This window comes from Xenopus laevis, chromosome 5L (genome assembly GCF_017654675.1).
Source record: "Xenopus laevis strain J_2021 chromosome 5L, Xenopus_laevis_v10.1, whole genome shotgun sequence".
Lineage (NCBI taxonomy): Eukaryota > Metazoa > Chordata > Amphibia > Anura > Pipidae > Xenopus > Xenopus laevis.
Window position 1 is genome coordinate 135,847,250 of NC_054379.1, and position 24,104 is coordinate 135,871,353.

At 41.4% G+C, this 24,104-nt stretch overlaps 1 protein-coding gene across 1 annotated transcript; it reads left to right on the top strand.

The window, feature by feature from the left end:
* efhd1.L (EF-hand domain family member D1 L homeolog) lies at positions 1–24,104 on the top strand. Its single transcript, NM_001092304.1, is given in 4 exon segments — positions 1–324; positions 9,264–9,411; positions 19,888–20,022; positions 21,912–24,104. Coding segments are annotated over 4 exon segments (696 nt in total). The 5' UTR covers positions 1–46; the 3' UTR covers positions 22,047–24,104.

Here is a 24,104-nt window from a genome sequence, read left to right on the forward strand (position 1 = left end):
AAACAGTTGAGTCAGTGAGCGAGGCAGCCTCTCCCAGTTCGGAGCCATGGCAGAGACAGAGTTGGCCCAGAAGCTCCAGCGCCGCCTGGTTCTGGAAGATAACGAGCCCCCCGAGGACGGAGACGAGGAGCAGCAGCAGAATGGGGAGGACAAGGCTCCCACTTCCAATGCCGACTCCGAACTGAGTGCCAAACTGAACAGGAGGCAGGACATCAATGCGGGCAACGCCGTGCCAGCCAACAGGGGCAAGGTCTTCAACCCTTACACCGAGTTCAAAGAGTTCTCCCGAAAACAGATCAAGGACATGGAGGACATGTTCAAAAAGTGAGTGTGGCATGTGCACATCCCTGGTACCACTTGTACTCATGCCCTTAGCTTATATCTCCCCATTTATACCAGTGCAGACTAGAGACAGGCCAAGCTCATACTACTGCCCACTGTCATCCAAGTGCCACCCTGCCAACTGCCCATACAATACTGGGGAAGGCAGATGGGTATAGTTACACTGCAGTCCTACTCATACTGTCCAATCACAACCCTGGGCTGTATTTTGGAGACAGGCTGGACACACACTGGGGGGCATTTATCAACACTGGGCAAATTTGCCCATGGGCAGTAACCATTGGCAACAATCCAATGGTTGCATTCAGTGTTCTACTTGCAGCTGGTTTTAAAAAGCTAATCACCGATTGGTTGCTATAGGTAACTGCCCATGGGCAAATTTGCCCAGTGTTGATAAATGAGCCCCCACTGTTGCTTTGATCTATAGATATAATATTGTATAGTGTGTTTCATTAGTCAATCACAAATGCCCGTTTTCTTGATTTGTGCGAAACTAGAAATGGGCAAATAAATGATTGAGGAAAATTTCCAGTGCCAGAGCCAAAATAGTGCTTTCTTATTATCATCTCCAAAGGGCCAGTTTTAGGGCAGGGAATGGAGGGGCCTCCTTAGCTGGAAAACACAAATGACAATATTTTATAATGTGATAATCATTTGCTATTTCCTAGTGTTCATGCCAGAGTCAATGTGCAACATGTGGCCCTCCAGTTGCTGTTCCACTTACAGCTAGGATTGCCACCTTTTCTGTAAAAGAAAAAAAATATTGCATTTTATTCTTATTTCCCTATTAATAACATTGACCTAAAGAATCATTTTTACCGACTGTGCCGGTAAAAAAATGGTCAGGTGGCAACCCTACTTACAGCAGCCGTGTTCTTGTGGGAGTAAAGCAGCAGCTGAAGGGTTATACTTGGGACAACCCTAATTTACAAGTGGGGGCCCCACAATTCTGCTGACCAGGGTTTCATCTCTAACTCCAGGTAAAATGCACAGCTGCCAAAGACAGTTAAATATCATATGTAAGCTATTGCAACTAGGGCCCTCTGATCCTATTTTTTACTCTGTAATCCTTGTTAAAATATTGTAAGACTCCTGTTATATGTTGTAAGACCCCTGTTGCTCCTACTATATAAATGAAGATGTGGGTGGGAAGTGAAGTTCAGCAACATCAACAGAAACTGAGCAAGAGTTATGCACAGTTCTGACATTTGACCACACCCGTGCTCATTTCATATAATTAATTACTTACCACAGAAATGGAAGTTCCCTAACAAGTATTTTGGCCAGACAGCAGTGGCACCAGGGCCAGCAAAAAAACAAATTATGCTGATCCGTGACTTTCACTTTGGGGTGTAAGGGGCATTCATACTATGTCAGCTTGAAAAAGGACCGGGAGGTCCGAAACGTTGCTGTGCCAGATGTGATATTGTAATAAAGGCGGTTTTATTACTACATGGGAGTGCTGCAATGTACTGTGTATGGGGCATTCAGCCAATCCAGAAATAGTTGAGACCAAACTTTCATTTTTTGTTGGCAATTACATGCTACGCAGATCTAATATATTTGTGCATAAAGTTTTAGATTATAATTTACAGAAATCAAGGGCTCTCCCTGCTCAGTAGAAATAAAATGTATCTATTCCCTTTTTGCATTTTACTGGGTCAGTCCAGCACGGGAGCGGTTAAATATTTCCCCCTCAGGGCCACCTGACATTAAGTGAGGTTGGATCATTATCAGTCACCTGATGGACTAAAATCTCCCTAATTCCACCCCCACAGCCCCCCTGACCAGTATCTCCTGTGTCTGTATATAAGCAGCATTACTTCTTCCGTCCCCCTCCCTATCCTGGGTGAGCCTCCGGCTGATTCATGCTCTACTCATGCTTTACTTCCCGCTACCTCCCCCAACTTTATAACTTCTCCATTTGTACTGTATCAGCGTATAGTCACGTGGGTGGGGAGAGGATATTTAACATTCCTTATTGGCACTGTACCCCTTGTGTAGAGCAATAGAGGCTGGATATGAGGCTGGCAGTGTCAGGGACAGAATAGTTGGTTTATATATTCCCCTTGGTAAACCTGTGCCAGGTGGTCTTTGCTGGGGGGCAATGCTTGGTGGTTCTAGTGCTACTGCTCCGACGCGGTGTGCTAAAACAGATGCGATGGAAAATAAGGTAAGAAATACAAATGTCGGATGTTGTTGCAGCGTTCATCTGACACGACTGTTGGATGTCTGCATCCGACAGTGGTGTCGGATGAAGCTGCGACACCATCCGACGTTGCTATTGCTTACTTTTTCCATCGCATCCAGCGTCGGACTAGGCCCCAGCCCTCCCTTTTGATTCCACAAAGATCAGAATCACAATTTTGCATGTGCTCTGCATCAGATAAGGTGGGGGGTCCCACAGAGGCTGCCACATGAGGGGCTTACACCCCCCCCCCCCCGAAGGAGTGATTGCTGTGTCCCGCCGTCCCAGTCCAGCCTTGCACGTGCTTAGGGGTTTGTGGTTTAGAAGTCTAATTCCCCGCCACTGATAAAATGCCCCAAGTGCCACCTCACTCTTCTGCCCCATTCTTAGCTGAAAAGGGCTCCTGATAGTAGTTATGAGTGACTGCCTAGCACTGTGTACATCTATAGATTCGCCTCTCCTGCTTGCTGAAAGTACAAACCCAGTTCTCATATGCAACAAGCTCCTTCTAACGTGGGACATGTATAAAAGAGGATTGTAACTACTGTACTGAAGTGAGCAGTATAGGGACAGTGGGGGTCATTTATCAACGCTGGGCAAATTTGCCCATGGGCAGTAACCCGTGGCAACCAATCAAATTGCTGCATTCATTGTTCTACTTGCTGCTGGCTTCAAAAAGCTAATCACTGATTGGTTGCTATAGGTAACTGCCCATGGGCAAAATTGCCCAGTGTTGATAAATGAGCCCCCGTGTGTGTACACGAGAGGGATACTGTGGCTGCCTGTTCTCTAAAAATCTCCTTACTTTGGTTGGGCTGTGGCTGTGCTTGTTCTTGCACTGTTGGTTGCACACAAGGTCTCCCAGGTCAATGGCGAGTGGGAGCCTGGTACTGCGGCCGCTCTCAGTTTACACTGTTTGACCTCCACCCTGTTGCACTAATGAGGGTGGTGCAGGGTGTGTGCGGCTGAACGTGGAAACACTTGTCTTGCAGCTGCGGGAATGTCACTGACAATCTCAGCTTTGTGTCACTGGGGCCCTGTGGAACAGCTGCTTCAGACTATTGATGCTGCCGGCTGTCTTGTAATGAGTGGAGCTATGCTGCAAACCCTTCCCCTGCCATCCTGTCTGCTTCACAATCATTTGGAAAGCACTTTGCAGTTGAACCGCTTCTACTTGGCAGCCTTTAATTAATGTAGTACCCTGCTTATGAGTATTTCAGGGACACTTGGGTCTGTGCCACGATATAGACCCTTGGGCTTGTGCCACGATATAGACCCTTGGGCCTGTGCCACTATATATACACGTGGGCCTGTGCCAATATATAGACCCGTGGGCCTGTGCCACAAACATATAGACCCGTGGGCCTGTGCCACTATATAGAGGGATTTTCTGCATATGGCTTCTAAATACTGTACTGCCAAATATGATTCCCATCAACAGTTAGCAGCAGAAGGAAATTGCAGTTCAGCTGCTAAAGAGATACATGCCCTTCATCCATAGTCTTAAAGTGTTATAAAACATAGACACAGAAATAAGTAATGGAAAGAGCACAGATTTCTGTAGGTGATTGCCATGGGTACATGAGAGTCTGGGGGAATGGAGCAGTCTTGTTTTCTCATGTTCAGCTTGCAGCAGCTTGCATTCCTCCTCATTACAAGGAAACAGAGCTCTCATAGATTTAAGTGCTTCCACTTATTTGTAGTATTATATATTGAAACAGCTGACTGTTGTCTTTCTTTGCTACAGTTCCATTCCAAAAGCTTTCTATAGTGTTTATGGGATGTGAGCATTCAGTCCGAGTCCAGTCCGTGGCAAAATTGCAAGATACTTAGGCTCCTCGGCAAAAACCTTTTAGGCCTCCCCTAAGGCTGATTTTGTGACTTTCTCCATCTCCTAAACGGTGGCGATAAAGGCATCTTTAATAAAACGTCTTATCATTTAGTGACCCGCTGGGCTTCTTCTGTATTTATGCCCCTATGTGAGTGCCAGTTGTGCTGTTCTGCTCAATCTCGTTTGGCTGATCTTGCTACAGTTGTAGTTGCTCTGTCCCAGGTTGCTAAAGTTGCAGTTGGTCTGACTGGCTGTTAGACACTTTCTTTGTTTAGACACATTCTAACCAGTAGAATAGTATAAGTTAGTTCTAATTTACTAATCCCACATTGAGATCTAATATACATTGGAGAAAGTCTGCAAAATCCAAAAAGTTTTCTGTCATAACTTAAAGGGTTTTTTTTTTTCATTTTAAAATTATCTTTAAGTATGATGTAGAGAGTCATATTCTGAGACAATTTGCAATTGGTTTTCATTTTTCAATATTGAAGGTTTTTTGAGTTATTTAGCTTTTTATTCAACAGCTCCCCAGTTTGCAGTTTCAACAACAGTCCAAATTACCCTAGCAACCATGTATTTATTTGAATAAAAGACTGTAATATGAGAGGGCCAGAATAGAAAGATGAGTAACAAAAAGTAGCAATAACAATACATTTGTAGCCTTACAGAGCATTTGTTTTTAGATGGGGGTTAGTGACCCCCCATTTGTTTGAAAGCTGGAAAGAGTCAGAAGAAGAAGAAGGCAAATTATTCAAAAACTATAAATAATGAAGGGCATTTTAAAATGTTGCTTATAATTGGACATTCTATAGCATACTAAAAGTTAATTTAAAAGTGAACCACTCCTTTAAAGGGGAAGTGTGGATTTTGAAATCGCTGACATGGGTTTCCTGGCCTTTACATGTACTGTAGTGACAAGGTGGAGAGCAGACTACAATCTGCACACATTTGTCTGTATTCGCCTGACATTCCATATAGGGAACTTTTACCATCGTTATCTCTGAAGAAATTTCTTGACAAGTTTCAACAGTCGCACATTCCAGAGAGTGCCTGTTTGTGCCAGAGTATGCATGCCTGTGACAGATTTCTCTTATCATACCCAACCTTCACTTTACACGTGGGCTTTCTGAAAAATATAAATCTTCTCATTATTTGGGAGATTTCAGAAACAGGCCATTTTAGAGACTGCTTATCACAAAATCACGTGTGCCCTGCTCCATCTCACAGACACTGCATTAATCACTCTCATGAGTTGGGTGCTATTTTATTTATGCCCAGAACTAGGCTTGTTCAATGGAGGGCTATACCCTGATCATTTGAAACTGATCCAAATAGACATGGCCTCAGCCACCTCAAACAGAACTCTCAGCCATCAGTCTTTATCCTGACAGCAGCAGTCCCTAGAGTAAATGCTGACTGGGAGATTTGTCATCTGCCATAAATTGGCACTACTGTGGGCAGCAAATTTCAAGAAAAAACATCTCCGACCGGCAATAATTGAAATTTCCATTATCTGATGGATTTATTTAATTGGATAACATAGTACAGCTATCCTGTACCTGACTGGTTGTCCGAAAACCCGTTATCCAGAAAGTGCCACTTTACAGAACGGCTGTCTTCCATAGATTCCATTTTATACAAATATTAAAAAGTTTTAAAAAATGATTTCCTTTTTCTCTGTGCAGGTATGGGATCTGTTCTCTGGAAACCAGTTATCCAGAAAGCTCCGAAATTACGGAAAGGCTGACTCCCATAGACTGCATTTTATCCAAATTTAAAATAATAATACATTTTTCTCTGTAATACTAAAACAGTACCTTGTACTTGATCCAAGCTAAGATTTAATTACTCCTTATTGAAAGCAAAACCAGCCTATTGGGATTATTTAATGTTTACATGATTTTCTAGTAGACTTAAGGTATGAAGATCCAAATTATTGAAAGATACGTTACCCAGGAAAACCCAGGTGCTGAGCATTCTGCATAACAGGTCCACTAGCTGTAGAACAGTGAGGTGACTTCCAGTTTTCTGAGGTTGTTGGATGTCATACTGATCTGACTCTTTTGGCTCTAACAGACTGGAGGACAACTGGAGTCCCGGTCCATATGGATTTTGCCCCTTATGCAAGCCCAATATCACTGCTGCTGGATGGGCATTTTTTGCAATTTGCCATTAGTGTTGGGAAGAATTTTATAGGCATAATGACACATTCATGTTACGTACTTCCACTTTAAAGGTGAAGTAAAACATCAAACTCTTGGTGGGGTGTGGAGGGGTCCCACAGTGAGTTAAATTGCTAACATTGCAGCCCAGTTCTCTTCTATAAAAAAACAAATCACACTAGCCCGGAGTACTTTTTTGAAGAGCAATGCAAATAGTTGGATCAGTTTCCCTGCGGTAGGTGCATGTGACGTATAGCACTTTGCCCACACTTTAAAGCTTTACTTCTCTTTGGCAACAAGGTGACCGAAGTTATTGCTTACATGTATATAAGCTACTCTGTGTCCTATGAAATTTCGTATATTTTCTGCCGTGGGACTGTGGTGACACAGAGCCTGTGTACTGTAAAACACGTGTAATGATTAATCTGAGAGAATAAAGCAGCCCTTTATCTGCAGATCTTTTGGCTGCCCCAGGTATTGAGCAAACAGAGCCAGTGCACTATTTACCACGCGTAATATAGGGAGCACAGATTGGCGTAATTAGAGGGCGTTTGCATACTGAAGTGCACATACTTGCATTTGGATTCTGTTTCTCAGTGAATGCCAACAGAAAGCTGTTGTTTGATTCATTCCATTTCCTATATATATATATATCTCAATGCAGGGCCTGTGCATCAGCCCTGACTGTAATTCTTGCCTATAAATGGACTTTGGAATGTTTGTCAGGCAGGCCCCTCCCACTGTGACATAATTAGCCAGTGTACTTCCTAATTGCTTCAAATTTGAGGGGGGAAGGGGCAAAAAAGCAGAACTTGTGTCTATTTCCCTTATATTTTAGTCATTTTTTGCTTGTGGCTACAGTGCACGGGCGTGTGAGCTTTAACCATTCCTAGGCAGGCTGCACAGCAGGGCCATACTTATGAATGTAGACGTTCCGGAATGGAAAGTCATGCAGTAACAGCACTATGAGCATTTAACCTTTAGAAATTTAGTTTTTTTCTGTACAACAAAATTGTCTATTATTACCATATTATGTAACACTTTCCCTGCCTGTAATCTATCTGGGATAGCTGCATTTTTTTGGGATGCACCGAATCCACTATTTTAGGCTAGGGCCAGACAGGCTGAAATCCGCAAGGCAATTTCAGCCCCCTGACTTCTAGCAAATTCTCCTTCTGTCTTGCAAATGCAAAGTCTTGTGGTTCCTTGCCGAAGTCCAGTGTGTGTTCGCATCGGAGCCGGCAGAAGGCTTCCGGAAGCGAACGCCAACAAGTATAAGAAGAGGATTCTATTAGTGGATGGGGCTGAAATCAGCCTATGGATTTCAGCAGGCTGATTTCAGCCCTGTCTGTCCCTAGCCTTAGGATTCGACCAAATCCAGAATCCTTTGTAAAAGATTTGGAAAAATCCCGAACTGAATCCTAATTTGCATATGTAAATTAGGGAAAATAGGGGCAAAGAGAACTAAAAAAATGTTGCTGAAAAGTCACGTGATTTTTTGGATTCTGTTTAGTGAGGCACTTGGCTTCAGCCGAATCCAAATCCTGCTGAAAAAGGCTGAATCCCGAACCGAATCCTGGATTTGGTGCATCCCTAACTTATTTTTTTTTTTAGTCCTGTAGCGTAACGTTAAACCCAGAAACGTAGATACAGGTACTACATTGTTGGCAGTATGACACTTCTCCTGCTAACAATGCAGCCCGTCACTATTGGCAGGAAAGGGGTTAGGAGATCTATACCCCAAAAAAAGAAATCGTAATGTAAATTTAGAGCAATCATCTGAGCACGTTTGCATATTATACAGGTATGGGATCCGTTATCCAGAAACTCCTTATCCAAAAAGCTCAGAATTACAGTATGGCCTTCTCCCATAGACTCAATTCAGATTTTTAAAAGTGATTTCCTTTTTCTCTGTAATAAAACAGTGCATTGTACTTGATCCAAACTAAATTATTACAAATCCTTATTGGAAGCAAAACCAGTCTATTGGCTTTATTTAATGTTTACATTAATTTCTAGTAGGAGTAAGATATGAAGATCCAAATTACTATTATTAGGGCAACTTCTGACGACTTCGGAAAAAGGAAGCGCACTGATTGCTGTCCTGCTGGCGATTTAGATTCTAGCTGATGGGAGGCAGTTTGTGGAGATTAGTAGCCCTGAAGAATAGGAGGTTTGTCGCTGGGCGACTAATCTCCCCAAATCTGAGCGCGTGTCTCTGCCCTTAGGTTAGTTGATACTCCGAGAGCTGCTGAGCCGAAAGCCTGGTATTAGTCGTCATAAGCTGTCTAAAACTGCTAATATCTCAGAAACAACTAAAAACAGAAAATGTATGTATTTTATAAAAGTGCTCAGAGGATCATTTTGATGAAACTACTCATTTTTGGAGGGGTTAGATTCCCTTTAATATAATTATGTTTTATTAGAATGATCATGGATGTACTGAGCAGGTTAGCACAAAACCCAAGATCACACCAGTTTGGTTTGTGTTACTGGTGCAGGTTTGGGGGGCTGGTGGGTCCAGACTACAGTAAAACAGTGTGAGAACGTATTGTACAGTGATCAGGAATATTTAGCAAGTGGTGCCCTAATGTAAGCTGTTTGGGATATCTTACAAGTTTACAACTCGCTTAATTATGCCAGTAGCCGATGCTCCATGATGTGTAGATGTGTTGCCACCTTGTTTGGTGACCTTTTTTGAGATTGTGAAGTTCTCTTCTGACTGTATCAATTGCCGTAGGTATGATTCCGGGAAGGATGGCTTTATTGATATGATGGAGCTGAAGTTTCTGATGGAGAAGCTGGGTGCCCCACAGACTCATCTTGGACTTAAGAACATGATAAAGGAAGTGGATGAGGATTTTGACAACAAGCTGAATTTCCGAGAGGTAGGTTCACTGTCCAGTCTAGCGAATGGCACGTGCTCTTCTGCATACATAAATAACTGTTTAAATGATTACAGATAGTGGATAAAATTGCTTTGTAAGGAGGTAGCAATAGGCAAACAATTGTTTCCGTAATAAGTGCAATTGTACACAATATCCCTTTGCTACTTTCCAAGCCCCACCCAATAGAACCAGCCTCAACTCCCTATGATTGCTTCCTGCACATGAGATGAGATGGGATTCCAAGGACAAGGAGATTCTCTGTGTGTGTGTGTGCTGTGTGACCTGGGGGCACTGTAGTGTGTATTGCCAAGGGCTTGTATACACATTAGAGCAGGGATCCCCAACCTTTTGAACCCGTGAGCAACATTCAGAAGTAGAATGAGTTGGGGAGCAACACTAGTGTGAAAAATGTTCTTGTGGTGCCAAATAAGTGCTGGGATTGGCCATTTGATAGCCCCTTTGTGGATTGTCAACCTACATTGAGGCTGTGTTTGGCAGTGCACCTGGTTTTTACACAACCAAAACTTGCCAGAAAGCCAGGAATACAAAAATAAGCTCCTGCTTTAAGACCACTGGGAGCAACATACAAGGGGTTGGAGAGCAATATGTTGCTCACGAGCTACTGGTTGGGGACCACTGCATTAGAGCATGCACAGCATCCCCCGAGTCACAGGTGACGATTAGTGATGTAGCTTTTCATGTTGCTTGGGGCAATTCAATAGCCCTCTGTAGCAGTGCAGGTTTTTCTTCTATACCTATAATCCTGTGTTTTACAGGAATTGTTCACCTCTAAATAAACTTTTAGTATGATGTAGAGACAATCTGAGTCATTTTTACAGTTTTTGTGGTTTTAGCTTTTTATTCAGCAGCTCTCCACTTTGCAATTTCAGCAGTCTGGTTGCTAGGATCCAAATGAACCTAGCAACCATGCAGTGATTTTAATTAGAGACTGGAATATGAATAGGAGAAGTTCTGAATAGAAAAATGAGCAATATAAAAGTAGCAATCACTATAAATGTGTAGCATTACAGAGCATATGTGTTTTAGATCGCGTCAGTGACCCCCCTCCCATCTGAAAGCCATGCAGAACTCACCACTGAATGTTATTAATCTCAATCAACGGAAGGTGCTACCTACTTTTCTTTTCACATGCAGAACTCAAGCAGCTTTTTTTTTTGTTTTCCTGTAGAGCAGTCGGCAACTGTGTAGAGATTTGTATTGGATTTTATTTTTTCCTTTACATCCCCTTTTCTGTTTCCAACTACAACTGCAGGGACAAAGATCATGGAGCCAGATTTAAACAGATAAACTGGGATTCTATTTGGAGGATTATTTGCTGCAGCCACTGGTTCTGCAAAGTTGGAGAACGTTTGTATTAAACAATACAAAAACTATAAAATCCACATTAGATTACATGACAACACAGGACCCAGTGCAGGCTGTATATTCTAATTATTAATCAGTCTTGTTGTATCGGCTTCTGGCAGATATTATTTGACTTGTGCTGTTTTGATAATTCATGATTATCACCCAGACCACACTGAGCATGTGCACAGTCTTGGTCTTGCAAAGATGTATAACAAAGTTACAAGATGGTGACCCCCTGTGGCCAACTTTGAAAGCATAAATCATTTGTTTGATTAGGCTTATGGTGCAGTAAGTACTTGTTTATGTTTAGTATGCAAAATACAGCATTTCTAGCCTTATTCTATTTTAGACTTTACTTCCCCTTTAGAGGTGAACCTACCCTTTATAGTAATCTCTGGAGCTCTTTATAATGTGACATACTGGACTTGCAGTGGCCAATATAATAAAAGTTTCAAGCAGTGGGCAGTTTTCTGGGAAAGCTGCCATGTACCCTTATCTTTTAGGTTTAATTCAGCCTTCAGGAATCGGATAACATCCTGGAACTCATCTTTGCTAAAAACCAGTAACATTTGTTGCTTTATGGATACTCTGTCCATTGCACGCTTCTGAATGGAGCCTCTGTGAAATCAATGCTAAACAAGCTGTGTACAGCCTGGCACAGAGAAAGCTATTGTGCCACAAAACAGAGGGATCAGATTCCGTATGGGCTGTGAAACTAGATTTGTGTGCTAAGCAGCTACTGATTATTACTAGCCAAACAATCACCACATATAAAGAATGTGGAAGTGTGAGCATTCCAGTGTATGTTACTGATTATTACCAGTGCCATGAACTTAAAGTGATACTGAACCGTTCTTATAAAAATCATAGTAACGTGTCCGTATCAACGAGGTGCTGCACGCTAAATATTTACATCCAAAAGCCGCCCCCAGCCCCACGAACCTTCGTGAAGCCGACCCTCAGACACTGATAATGGATCTTCTGCGGTTGTTTCAGTGACGCTGGGCAGGGGCCGGAGCTATCCTTCCATAGGCTATTTACAAATGAAAACAGGACTCCAGTCTATAGAAGGATCGCGCAACACCCAGCCCAGTGTGACTGAAACAACTGCAGAACGTCAACGTCTGAGGGTCTGTTTCACGAAGGTTTGCGGGCCTGGGGCGGCTTTTGGATGTAAATATTTAGCGTGCAGCACCTCTTTGATATGGAGATGTAACTCGGGGGGAGGGTTAATTCCCCTTTAACTTTTTTTTTTTTTTTTTAAAAGGTTTTGCATTTTTACAACTAAAAGGAAAAAAAACATTTAAAATAAAGAAAAAAAAATCTCGCTTGGCACTTACAAAAGAACTGACAACAGTTGCTCACATCACAATAGCAATTGTCACAAAGCAGAGGCAGGCACTCTGGGTATCAGGGTATATCTCACGTTATACATACAGAGTTTAGTTATCTGGTAGAGATACTTGGGGTTTGGCATCCAACCATGGTTCCCGTATTTTCTCAAATTTTGCAGGTGTTCCATGGGCTTTGTATGTCAATTTAATTTAAAGGAGAAAGCACGGTTCAAACTAAGTAAGCCTTATCAGAAAGGTCCACCTGAATATACCAGTAAACAATCAAAGTAATGCTGTTCTGAGTCCTCTGTCAAAAGAAACACAGCATTTCTGCCCTTCTTTTGTGTACACATGGACTTCTGTATCAGTCTTCCTGCCTTCATCTTAAAGTTTGCTCCTCTTCCCCCTCCCCTTCTCTGCTGTAATCTGAGCCCAGTGCTTTAAGTGAGCAGGGAGAGACTTAGGCAGGAAGTGATGTAACACCAAGCTAATACTGCAGCTGCTATCCTACCAAACCGAGAAAGCTTCTAGAGCTTTTTATGATAAAACATCCTACAGAATAAATATAGCATTCTAGTTTGCACTATTGAATCCAATCTATTGGCAATAAAATGCCTCTGTAGCTTTCCTTCTCCTTTAAAGGCAGGGTAGCATTTATCAACTAAACCCATTGTTGGCGTGTTCCCCTTTAACATCTAGTAGATGCACCTAATTTAAACATTTTAGTTGGCCTTCTTTATCTATTTTGTGTGTGTGTTTTTTTAATTAGTAGCCTTTGCATTCTGAATCTTTCTAGTGTGCAACTGAAAATTCTGTCACTGACCCTGGCAACCAATTACAGACTGACTGGGAGTCTTCAGGTCTTTTTTTTTATCGCTTATTTTTTTATCCTCTAGTTTATCTTCCATTTGAAAGCTATTAGCCATGAACTGGTTAGCGTTCAATATGTAAGGGCCAGAAAGAGCTTTACGACTGTTAGCACTTGTGCTCCGAGTCCTGACTGACAAATCTGTTTCCTTTTTAGGTGACTGAAATACAAACAGCTCTTTTGTTGTGTTTCATTGTTACTGGACACGAGCACTTCAGTTGAAAGGGTAACACAAACATTGCAGGGAGCAGGACAGTAATAATTTAGTTCGATTTTATAGGAATTACTTTCTTGTAGGGATGCACTGAATCCATGATTCAGTTCGGATTTGGCTTTTTTCGGCAGGATTCGGCCGAATCCTTGTGCCTGGCAGAACAGAATCTAAATCCTAATTTGCATATGAAAATTAGGGGTGGGAAGGGAAATTACATGACTTCGTCACTTAAAAAGGAAGTTATACATTTTTCCACTTTTTCCTTTCCTGCCCCTAATTTGCATATGCAAGTTAGGATTTGGTTCTGTATTTGACCGAATCTTTTACAAAGGATTCGGCTGAATCCAAAATAGTGGATTGGGTGCATCCCTACTTTCTTGTTTGTGTATTGGGTCTCTTATTAGGGAGGGGTTGCTGTCTTATTGCTAATAAATCTCTCACTGTCACTTGTATGTTGTTGCTGTAGGATTTATATGCTGATATTTAGACATTGCTGGCCAAGAGCCTTTACCCCCACACATTTATCTAATTGGGGGTGACGAGTAGACTGCACTGGAGCCAAATATATGCTTTGTTTATAAAGCTTGGAAATAGACTTGGGTGCATTTTTTTGTAAATGTGATACTGTTATGGAGATGTAAGACTAAAAAGCAGTAGATTTTAGAAAGAGCATTTTCATAAGCCAGACCTTGCAAACAAATAAAACATGAATAGCGGGAGTTTTGTTGGTGTGTGCATGAAGCCAGCTTTTGTTAGTGCGAGGTCTCTCCCATGGCTCTGTTCCTCTAGTGCTTCTTCCCTGCTGACTCTGATCCAGTTGTGCCAATTTATATTTTATATTCTGGACTGTCTGCTTTATCTGCTGCACAGCATCCCTCACTCACCCAAACACCCATACTATCCTGATACCAACCAACTTCATTTCACATGGAGGAGAGAGCAGGGCACACATAAAGTAAAGCATGGGATAGTTGCCTAGGTGCAGTGACTTGGTAATATATTGGGTGTTTTCAATGGCTTAGCAGAGCTTAAAGAAAGAGGTAGCTCCATGTTCAGAAGTAAAACAGAACCCGAGCCCACATTTAGCCCAGAATTTCATCAGCACTAGGCTATTATGTTGTGTGCAGGCAACCACATACAGCTAATAGGAGTCATTAAAGGAGAACTAAACCGTAAGAAAATATATGGCTAAAATACCATATTTTATTTAATGAACTTATTGCACCAGCCTAAAGTTTCAACTTCTCTGTAGCAGCAACGACCCAGGACTTCAAACTTGTCACAGGGGGTCACCATCTTGGAAAGTGTCTGTGACACTCACATGCTCAGTGGGCTCTGAGCAGCTGTTGAGAAGCAAAACTATCACAAATTATCAAGCAGAAAATTAGGTTGGCCTGTAATATAAGCTGATGATACAGGGCTTATTATTAAATTATGCTAGTTGCACTGGTTTCTGACCTGACATGTATTAATTACTAATCAGCCTTATAGTGGGTCCCTAAGCTCAGTAAGTGACAGTAGCACAGAACATGTGCCGTGAATCAGCAGAAAAGAAGATGGGGAGCTACTGGGGCGTCTTTGGAGATACAGATCTTTACTGCTAAATGACTGTGGTTGCCTTTGGCTGATACAGATGCCCAAAACATAATGTACAACATTTCTAGTCTACTTCTATAGTTAAGCATTAGTTCTCCTTTAACCACACCCAGAGCATGGTACAAAGTGCAAACCATCATGTTTTAACACTCTGCGCCGCTCTTGACACAGAATGCCTACGCGCATAAGTGTTTGTACTTTGCACCTCCCTCATGAGTACAGTGTTGCTAGGCTTCAGCAGTGCTGTACTCACGAGGAGCAAGCTGGAGGAGGCACATAGGTGTCCCCCATTCCTTCATCTAACCTGCTTGTTATTCAGAAGTGCAAATTAGGGAGTGCCAGTGGGCACAGGAGGAGCCCTAAACTTACTACCTGTGCTTAAGCAGGGGAAAATGTACTGAGCAGATGGTTGTAGACCTAAAGGTAAATGCTACTACACTTATAATTGTTCCTTTATACCAGTGCTGTCCAACTTCTGTGGTACAGAGGGCGAAAATTTTACTGGTCTATGTGATGGAGGGCCGATAATAGAATCAGTGTTGGCCACTCCCCCTTTTAAATCACACCCACTGTAAACAATACCCATGTTAACACATGAACTTTTAAGATCATATCCACATTAACAGTGGTAGCACACCAAAAAACCAAATGGTTGGTCCTCACTGCAGGGAAATCTCTCATCATGTGAAAAATTGAAGTCATGTTAAAACATACCCTTAAATCCATATGCCTCATCCTCCCCTGTGTATAATACAACAACCCCCCAACACATGATTAAACACCTTAGGGGCCCTTAACAACAATTTCCAAATGCTAACAAACCCACAGAAAAAAACCCTAACAGGCTTACATCCCACAGGTAGTGTAAGGCAAGCAGAGAATGGCACACACAAGCAGCACTGGGCAAGCAGAGAATGGAACACTCAAGCAGCACTGGGCAAGCAGAGAGTGGCACACACAAGCAGCACTGGGCAAGCAGAGAGTGGCACACACAAGCAGCACTGGGCAAGCAGAGAGTGGCACACACATGCAGCACTGGGCAAGCAGAGAATGGCACACACAGGGAGGGAAGGCAGGAGACAGCGAAAGCTATCATTCTAATATGTACTACATACAGTGACACAGTGCTGGTGCTCCCCCAAGGTGTGAACATGTGAACCATGTGGGCAGTTTCCATCTGGGTCTCAGGTTTGAACAGTACAGGATTTTAGGGGAGTGAACAATAGAGGTGTCACAAGTGTGAACAATACAGGGGGATCATAGATGTGAACAATACAGGGGATTAGAGTCTGAGGTTTAAACAATGCAGGGGCCAGTTAATCTCTGTAGTGATACCTTTTAAATTTTACACATGGTAAACAGACACAGCATGTGGAGGGCCACAGAAGGGGGATCGCAGGCCACATGCGGCTTGCGGGCTGTGGGTCGGACAGCCCTGCTTTATACTATGGTGTCACACTTAGTGTTTCCTAACTACAATAAAGGGGAATAAACCCATATGTTCATCTTCCAGTTAGCTATGGTAAGCAGTGATCCCTTACTTAGTGATTGCTAATTAAAATTGTGACAGTTGCTCCTGCCCCCTCATCTGTGGAGACCCCCCCCCCAAGGCACTAAAATGATTCATCAGAATTCATGTTTTTAGCCAAGCCTTGCTTCTGATATTTGTCATTTTAAGCCATTTTTGGTAATCAACAGACTAAGCAGTTTTGTGTTTTCAAGGCTCAGCTGGGGAGGTGTTTGTATAGTGGTTTAAGTGTTTTTAGGCTGACTTGCTTACAAGTCCTTCAGGTCAGCTCTTTTTTCCTTTCCTCCCTTGTGGTTTGTATTGCCTATGTCAGGCTTTAACCCTTTAAGTGTCTGAGCAAAAAGATGTTACAAAAAGTAAATGAAATGAAAAACATAAAAAGCCCATAGTGTCTGCCAACACCTTGGCTATTAAAACATTCTTTATGGTGCATTTGTTATTCTGTGTGGGTGTAACCAAAAAGCAAATTAATTTCTTGTTAGTAATGTGTAAAACTGGATGGTTTTGTCAGTGTAACCGTTCCATCTGACAAGCCCTTTACTAAGATATTGTAATATTAAAATATTAGTAATGCTATTGATTTAAGAGATGGGTACAGGGTAAAATAAAACCCATGGCACTTTGCACCCTGCCCTGTGCTTCATAAATGAGGCCTGTGTGTTTTTGAGATGATACTAGTTCCTTTACTAATGCAACTCAGCAGGGATTCCATTTATAAGAAGGAGTTGCTTTCCACTGTAAAGAACCGATAGTCTAAAGAATTATGTAGACCCATTGTAGACTGTCATGGTCTTGGTATTGACCCACTGCAGTTATAGACTAGACTAGGGCCAAGATCAGGCAAGCAACAAGAGCCGTATTGGAGAATCACTAAAACACTCCCATAAACCCACCGCTGCAGGTTGGCATGTCTGGATAGAGATGTAATTTTTTTTAGGGTGGACATGACTTGTAAAGAGAAGGCATTGGTGAAGCATCATGAATGGGATCCCTCACAGACGTAAAAGTCCATTGGCAAAAATAAAATTGTGAAAGAGCTTTTTCTCTAGTGCAGTGATCCCCCAACCAGTTGCTTACTAGCAACATGTTGCTCACCAACCCATTGGATGTTGCTCCCAGTGGCTCTTAAAGCAGGTGCTTCTTTTTGAATTCCAGGCTTGGAGGCAAGTTTTAATTGCATAAAAAAGTGGGGGATCCGTTATTAGATCCGAATTATGGAAAGGCTGTTTCTCATAATGCCATAATTCTACTAAAAAAATTAACACATTAAACTCAATAGGATTGTTTTTCTAGAATGAATTAAATCATAGTTGGGATTAAGTACAAGATACTGTTTTATTATTACCGAGAAAAAGGAAATAATTTTTAACAAATTTGAATTGTTTAATTAAAATGGCGTCTATGGGAAACGGGTTTCCAGATGACGGATCCTGTACCTGTATGTTTTCTCAAAACTTTCCATCTGTAGCTCATACTATTTTCATCCCAAAAATATGGAAGGAACTCTACTAGGGTTGCCATTTGTCAGTTTTTGATCCGGACTGCCCGTCAACTGGCTGCCCGGATTTCCAAATTAGGAAAACCAGTCAGCATTTTCCGAGATTGACGCGACGATCAGCCAATCGGCATGTGATAGTCCTGCCCCCGATGCCACAACCCCACCCCCGCTGCCTCACAGCCCCTTCTCCCCCTGGAGTTCGTCGGGGGAAAGGTGGCAACCCTAAACTCTGCCTCTCATTTTCCCCCTCTACGTGGATGGATACTTTTGAAAGGTTTACTAAAAATAAGCACGGAGTTTCTTTTTTTTTTTTTTTTTTTTTTTTTATAGAAATTTATTTTTTTGCCCAGATTCATCTCCAAACACTAATAATATTCACATCCTAAAGCCTTTTGTCTGCTACAGCTGATGCATAAATGATGTGTCTTGGAATCACTATTATAGCTGTTGCCGTTAGAGTGGGTAGCGCTTGGTTCCCTGGCATTTGGATGTCATTACTAGCAGGGAGCAGCAATGCAAGCATCGTGGGAAGATTCCTGCTCACAATAGAACCTCAGTGCTGGGCCTTGTTGCACTCAAGTTACCTGCTAGAAGGAATAGCTTGCCAGTCTCCAGCTTTTCTATGCCATTGGCATAGAAGAGCAGTTTGCCTTTCCAGCATTCTCCTGAGAGCCATGAAATGGAATAGTAGTGGGAATGTTATTGAAAGAGACGGATATCTGGAGCAGCATTGTATATCGCAGAGTTGCCAGTGGAATCAGATTGGTTTAGTTGTTGTGTACAAGAGCCAATAGGCCTCGTTATATCAAAATAGGTTCATTGAATTTTTATCAGGTTGAGCGATCATTGCTGGTTTTTACCTGGTAGAAGTTTTGCCAACTCCTGTCTTCTCATGGAATAACTCGTACGGCCTACGTACGGCTTGTTTTGCCTAATGCATGCTATTGTTGTCGTTTATTTACTAAGTGACAATGTTCCAAAAAAACTAGCAAACCAACACTAAAGAATGAAATTACAATTATTAAAGGGCTTGTTAACCTTTGAAATAACTTTTAGTACGATGTAGAGAGTGATATTCTGAGACAATTGGTTTTTATTTTTTGTATTTTTTTGAATTATTAATCTTTTTATTCAGCAGCTCTCTAGTTTGTAATTCCAGATATCTGGAAATGACCAATTGACCATAGCAACCATGCACTGATTTGCGTAAGAGACTGGGAAATGAATAGGAGAGGCCTGAATAGAAAGATGAGTAATAAAAAGTAGCAATAACAAATGTGTAGCCTTACAGAGCATTTGTATTTCAGATGGGGTCAGTGGCCCCTATTTGAAAGCTGGAAAGAGTCAGAAGAAAAGGGCAAATAATTAAAAAACTATAAATAAATAATGAAGACCGAATGAAAAGTTGCTTAGAACTGGCTGTTCTATAACATACTAAAAGTTAACGTTAACAAATGTATAAAGTATCCATATATTCCTCTTTCCTACAACATACAAAAAAGCTATATCAGGTTATGTTTTTTCGTTGTTACTGTATCTGTTTCTTAGATTAATAATGTTTCTGGCTCTGATTTATTAGTGTTCCTTCTAAAGGGGAAAAGAGATCACATGTGAAGCCACAAGTATTTAGCTGAACATGGTGTTGGTGGGGGGGAAATTTGGGAGAAATCAGTAAGGGCAGGAGCCCAGGAAACAGGGGAACAATGGGAAATGAATCACTATAGGCGGGGGAGCATTTGGCAACATAACAAGATTGGGGTCTATTTGGCAAGTAGAGAACTGGGGGGGGGGACAAAGGGTTTGCTGACAAATACAGTAGGTGACAATGTGGAAACAAGAAACAGACCAGTAACGTATACAGAAAAAGAGATGTGAGTGAGGAAAAGTAATACATATATATGTAACATTTATTATCTGCAGATATTTAGAGGTGTTTACCAGATGTCTGTCTGGAAGTTATGTATCTACTGAATACTGTGAAACACCATGTTCTGCTTTCTGTAGACCACTCTGAGCCTGTAAGTGAAATGCAAGACTTCTTGGTGACTCTACTTTGCATTGTTTTTGCAGTTTCTACTGATCTTTCACAAAGCAGCCGCTGGGGAGCTGGAGGAGGACAGTGGCTTGCTGGCTCTGGCTAAACTCTCCGAGATTGATGTGGACGTCGAGGGAGTGAAGGGGGCCAAGAACTTCTTTGAGGCCAAGGTGAGCTGACGTGAGCAGAATTGGTGACAGTCTGATGCTCAACAGGACAGGTGTCTGTAGTTTTTACAGGTTTTGGATCCGTTATCTGGAAACCTGTTAGGCTATGGGCACACAGGCTGAAGGCTCCAGCTGCTCTCAACCTTAGTAGTATTTTCACAAGCTAAGCATATCTGCTCCCTGCCCCATTGATTTGATTGGCCTGCGTTTACACACACACGCGCACACACACAGTAAAGTGAAGTGGAGGTCAGCCCAGAGATGCCTTATTTTGCATATTCTCTGCTTTGTGTGTGAGCATACAGGCTGATCAGATTCAATTCAATGGGGCAGAAAAAGTTCCATACATTCCCGAACACTCTGGATAGCAGATCCCTTACCTGTACTGAAATTGAACAACTGGTTACCACTGGTTACGATATATGCATTTTGTCCCATTTATTGCAAAACCCCAGTAGTTGCCACTTTTTTACCTACAAACATAATATAATAGTGATAAACCACACTAATTTCAGATGCTAGTATAAAACCTATTCTAAAAATCTATTTTGTATTTTTTGTAGAGTTATTATTTAATGTGTGTAATGCCGCCCTTGTTTATATTGACAAGATACTGGAAGCTACTGTAGGTTTTTCACAGTTTTGGTCTGGGGCACAGAATAACGTGTTTAACCCCTATACAGCATTTGCCTTTATCCTAGATGAAAAAAAAATATACACAACCTTCACCCAAATTGTATTTTGCTTTATGTGCCCTATTTCTTCTGGCTAAAGATCAGTACTAAGGCACATGCAGCCACTGATAACTATAACTGGGAGAGGGGGAGAAAAAATTACATATATATACATGAGTATTGTTGCAAACACGTGATTGTGCATTTTTGTTTATTTGTGAGTAAAATTGTGCACTTAAAGCAGATCATTATTTTAGCTAAGAGTGCAGAAGTGTTCTCAATGTGTGGCTTTCCAGCTGGAGGCCCGCATGCAGAATATGACCCTCCATGAGACTTTTTTTTTTTTTATGGCCCCAAGTCTACTCTAGATAACATTAGAAGGATAAAGAGAAGTGAGTGAACTCTTGCATGGGGACAGGATCATGTGGAAGTATTGCTGTGGAGTTAGTACATAAATCCTTAGACCTCTGACTCCTTAGTTTATGGTTCCTCCAACTTTGACTCGACTCTGTTTTTAATAGAATAGTCGCCGGCGTCCAAGAATAGTCTCCAAGAATATTCGCCGGCGTCCAAGAATGGTCGCCGGCATCCAAAAACGAGACGCCGGCACCTCCAATGGAAGCAGAAACCCTCAATTTTTTGATTGAAACTTACCAGAAGCTGCTGCATTTCTCACCCTAGGCTTATACTCGAGTCAATAAGCTTTCCCAGTTTTTGGAGGTAAAATTAGGTACCTCGGCTTATACTCGGGACGGCTTATACTCGAGTATATACGGTAATGGGAGATGGCCTTTCTGTAATTCAGAGCTTTCTAGATAATGGATTTCACGATAACTGATCCCATCCCTGTACAAACATTCCTTAAACCTAAAGTTTAAACAAGACAAGAAAATATAAAAAAAATATATAATAGCTCAGCTGGACTTAACACTAGTGAAACGATTACACATTGGGCGTTATTGTTACGCAGAGCACTTTATTATTACTAATATCTGTGAAATACAACATTGTAACATATTTTTTTTATTACAATTTAAAATAAATTTATTATTTGCATTTGTATTGTAGTTTAGAGATGGACTGGCTAGTATTGTAGTTTAGAGATGGACTGGCTAGCACTAGTTTTCTGTGTCAAGGCTGCCTTGTATGATCACTATGTATAATTCATTTCCTCTTTTCTGACCCCCCTCGTCTTTCTCTCCCATGTGGCGATCACAGGTCCAGGCTCTTTCCTCGAGCAGTAAGTTTGAAGCAGAGATCCGTGCAGAGCAGGAAGAGAGGAAACGACAGGAAGAAGAGAAGAAAAACCGCAGAGCTGCCTTTAAAGAACTGAAGTCTGCGTTTAATCAGTAGCTGACCGTTCAGAACGCGAGACAATGCTTGCATAGGCTTCTCCCTGCTCTGCACTTTTCAAACATAATTCAGCGTGAGAAGCACTTAAGCCCTTTGCATTGCCTTATAAGGGGGGTTAACATTGCAGCTAATCCTGTTAAATGCAGAGAATGATGTTCCATCTAATCTTTTATACAAGGGACCTACATTTGGCCTGGCCACACTTTTTTTTACTATTTAGAGAGATCTGGGTATATTGCAGTTCTGTACACCACATGAACATCTATTATGTTTTTTTCTTTTCAGTAAGAGCTTGTTCTACTGCACCACAAGAGATAATGACTTTATTTGTACTAACCACTTAACAGGGAAACAAAATTTCAGTGTAAAAAGGCCTTTACAGCTGCAAGTATCATAGGCAAAAATTTTCCTTGTTACAAGGTTGCTACAAAAGCAGTAGCCCAAATAGTTAACAGTATGGGACCTATTATCCAGAAACCTGTTATCTAGGAAGTTTAGAAATGTGGCAGTGTTCTATTTAGGAAGAAATCTTAATTTTTTCACTGATTTGCTTTTTCTTAAACGAGTTCATTTCACTTGAACTTAATCCTATCTGTTTTTTTAATATTTAAGCCTTAACGCATGATACTCCAAAATACAGAGAGACCCCTTAGTCAAAAAAAAACCTTTCAGGTCCCAAGCATTGCGGATAATCAAATAGAAACAAAAGAATACTTTATACGCAAATGTGTATATATATATAAATTCATAGATTAGACAAGCACAGTCCCGTCAGAATTCCTTAATCATTCCTGCATATAAAACTGCATTCCAGATAATTGTAGACTGAGAGAGTAAATTATTATATATATGACATAAATCACATTTCCAGGACCTCTTGGCCTTATCACGTGCCCTATCAGGGATAGGGGTGCCCTGCTTATTTTAAAAGGCAAGGTTTCCCATTGATTATGCCTTATATATCTATAGTGGTGCTTCTTGTTCAACTATACCTGGCATGCTGGGAAACTGAATAAAATAAAGGGACAGTATCTATACTAAAATTCTTCTAGGCAGAAGTTTGAGAATGACATACAGGGCTTATGGTTAGCGAGCAGACTGTAGAAAATGAAAGACTACTGGCATCGCTCGGATTGGCATGAGCTGTTAACTATAATTTACCTTTAGAAACGGACTGATGTCGGCATTAGATGCTTAAACTGTTCTTTTTTTTAAATTGCTAATAATATTTGTCAGATTATATTAGCTGTACATAACCTGAAAGAGAGGATATTTAAAAGAGGGACATCTATTCTTTGCTTAAGGGGCTGAGGAATCTATTTCTGAAAGAAACAAGCATATATAAAGATGTAGTCTTTTCTGTAATATTGGTTAGGGAAAGATTTCATGATAAATTAGACAAAGAAATGTTCCTTCCATTAGGTCTAATGGCCACAAGCTCAAAGCCAGTAAGATATTTTTTGGTGTTTATTCAGGATCAGCTTCACATCAGGGGTAGCAGATATTCTAAAGAGCCTGTACCAAGGAATAAAGCAGTTGCAATTCATGAAAAGAAATAAAGCAATTGCTCCTGCAGCTTCTCCCAACATGTAGCAGTGTTTTTAGAAACTTTGCCAAAATTGTACCACCATGCAAATACCACCCATCCAAGGTGACACCCAGAGCCCATTGTGCCACTCTCTCTGCCAGGTGGCCCATTGCACTAATACAAATCAATTAGAATATGCCCAACAGCTGTAATGTTGGTACTGGATAACAAACCTGTACTGGGAGCTGGATCAACCATTGGCTGAGGAAGAGTTGAAAAGTCATGAGGAAACCAAATGAATGTGAATTGTTGCTTTACCCTCGGTGTTGACAGAAGATCCTGCTCCGGCAATGAATTGATCTTGGTACTTAAGATGTTAATAATTGTTTTATGAGTTCTATTTCTTTGTGTGACTGGAGGGGGCCAACCGGCACAATAATTGTGCTCTGTGACATCCAGCATTGTGCTGAGTACCTAATGTTCTCCCTACCTTTTATATTAATATTGCAAAATAAATGTTTTACTAATAA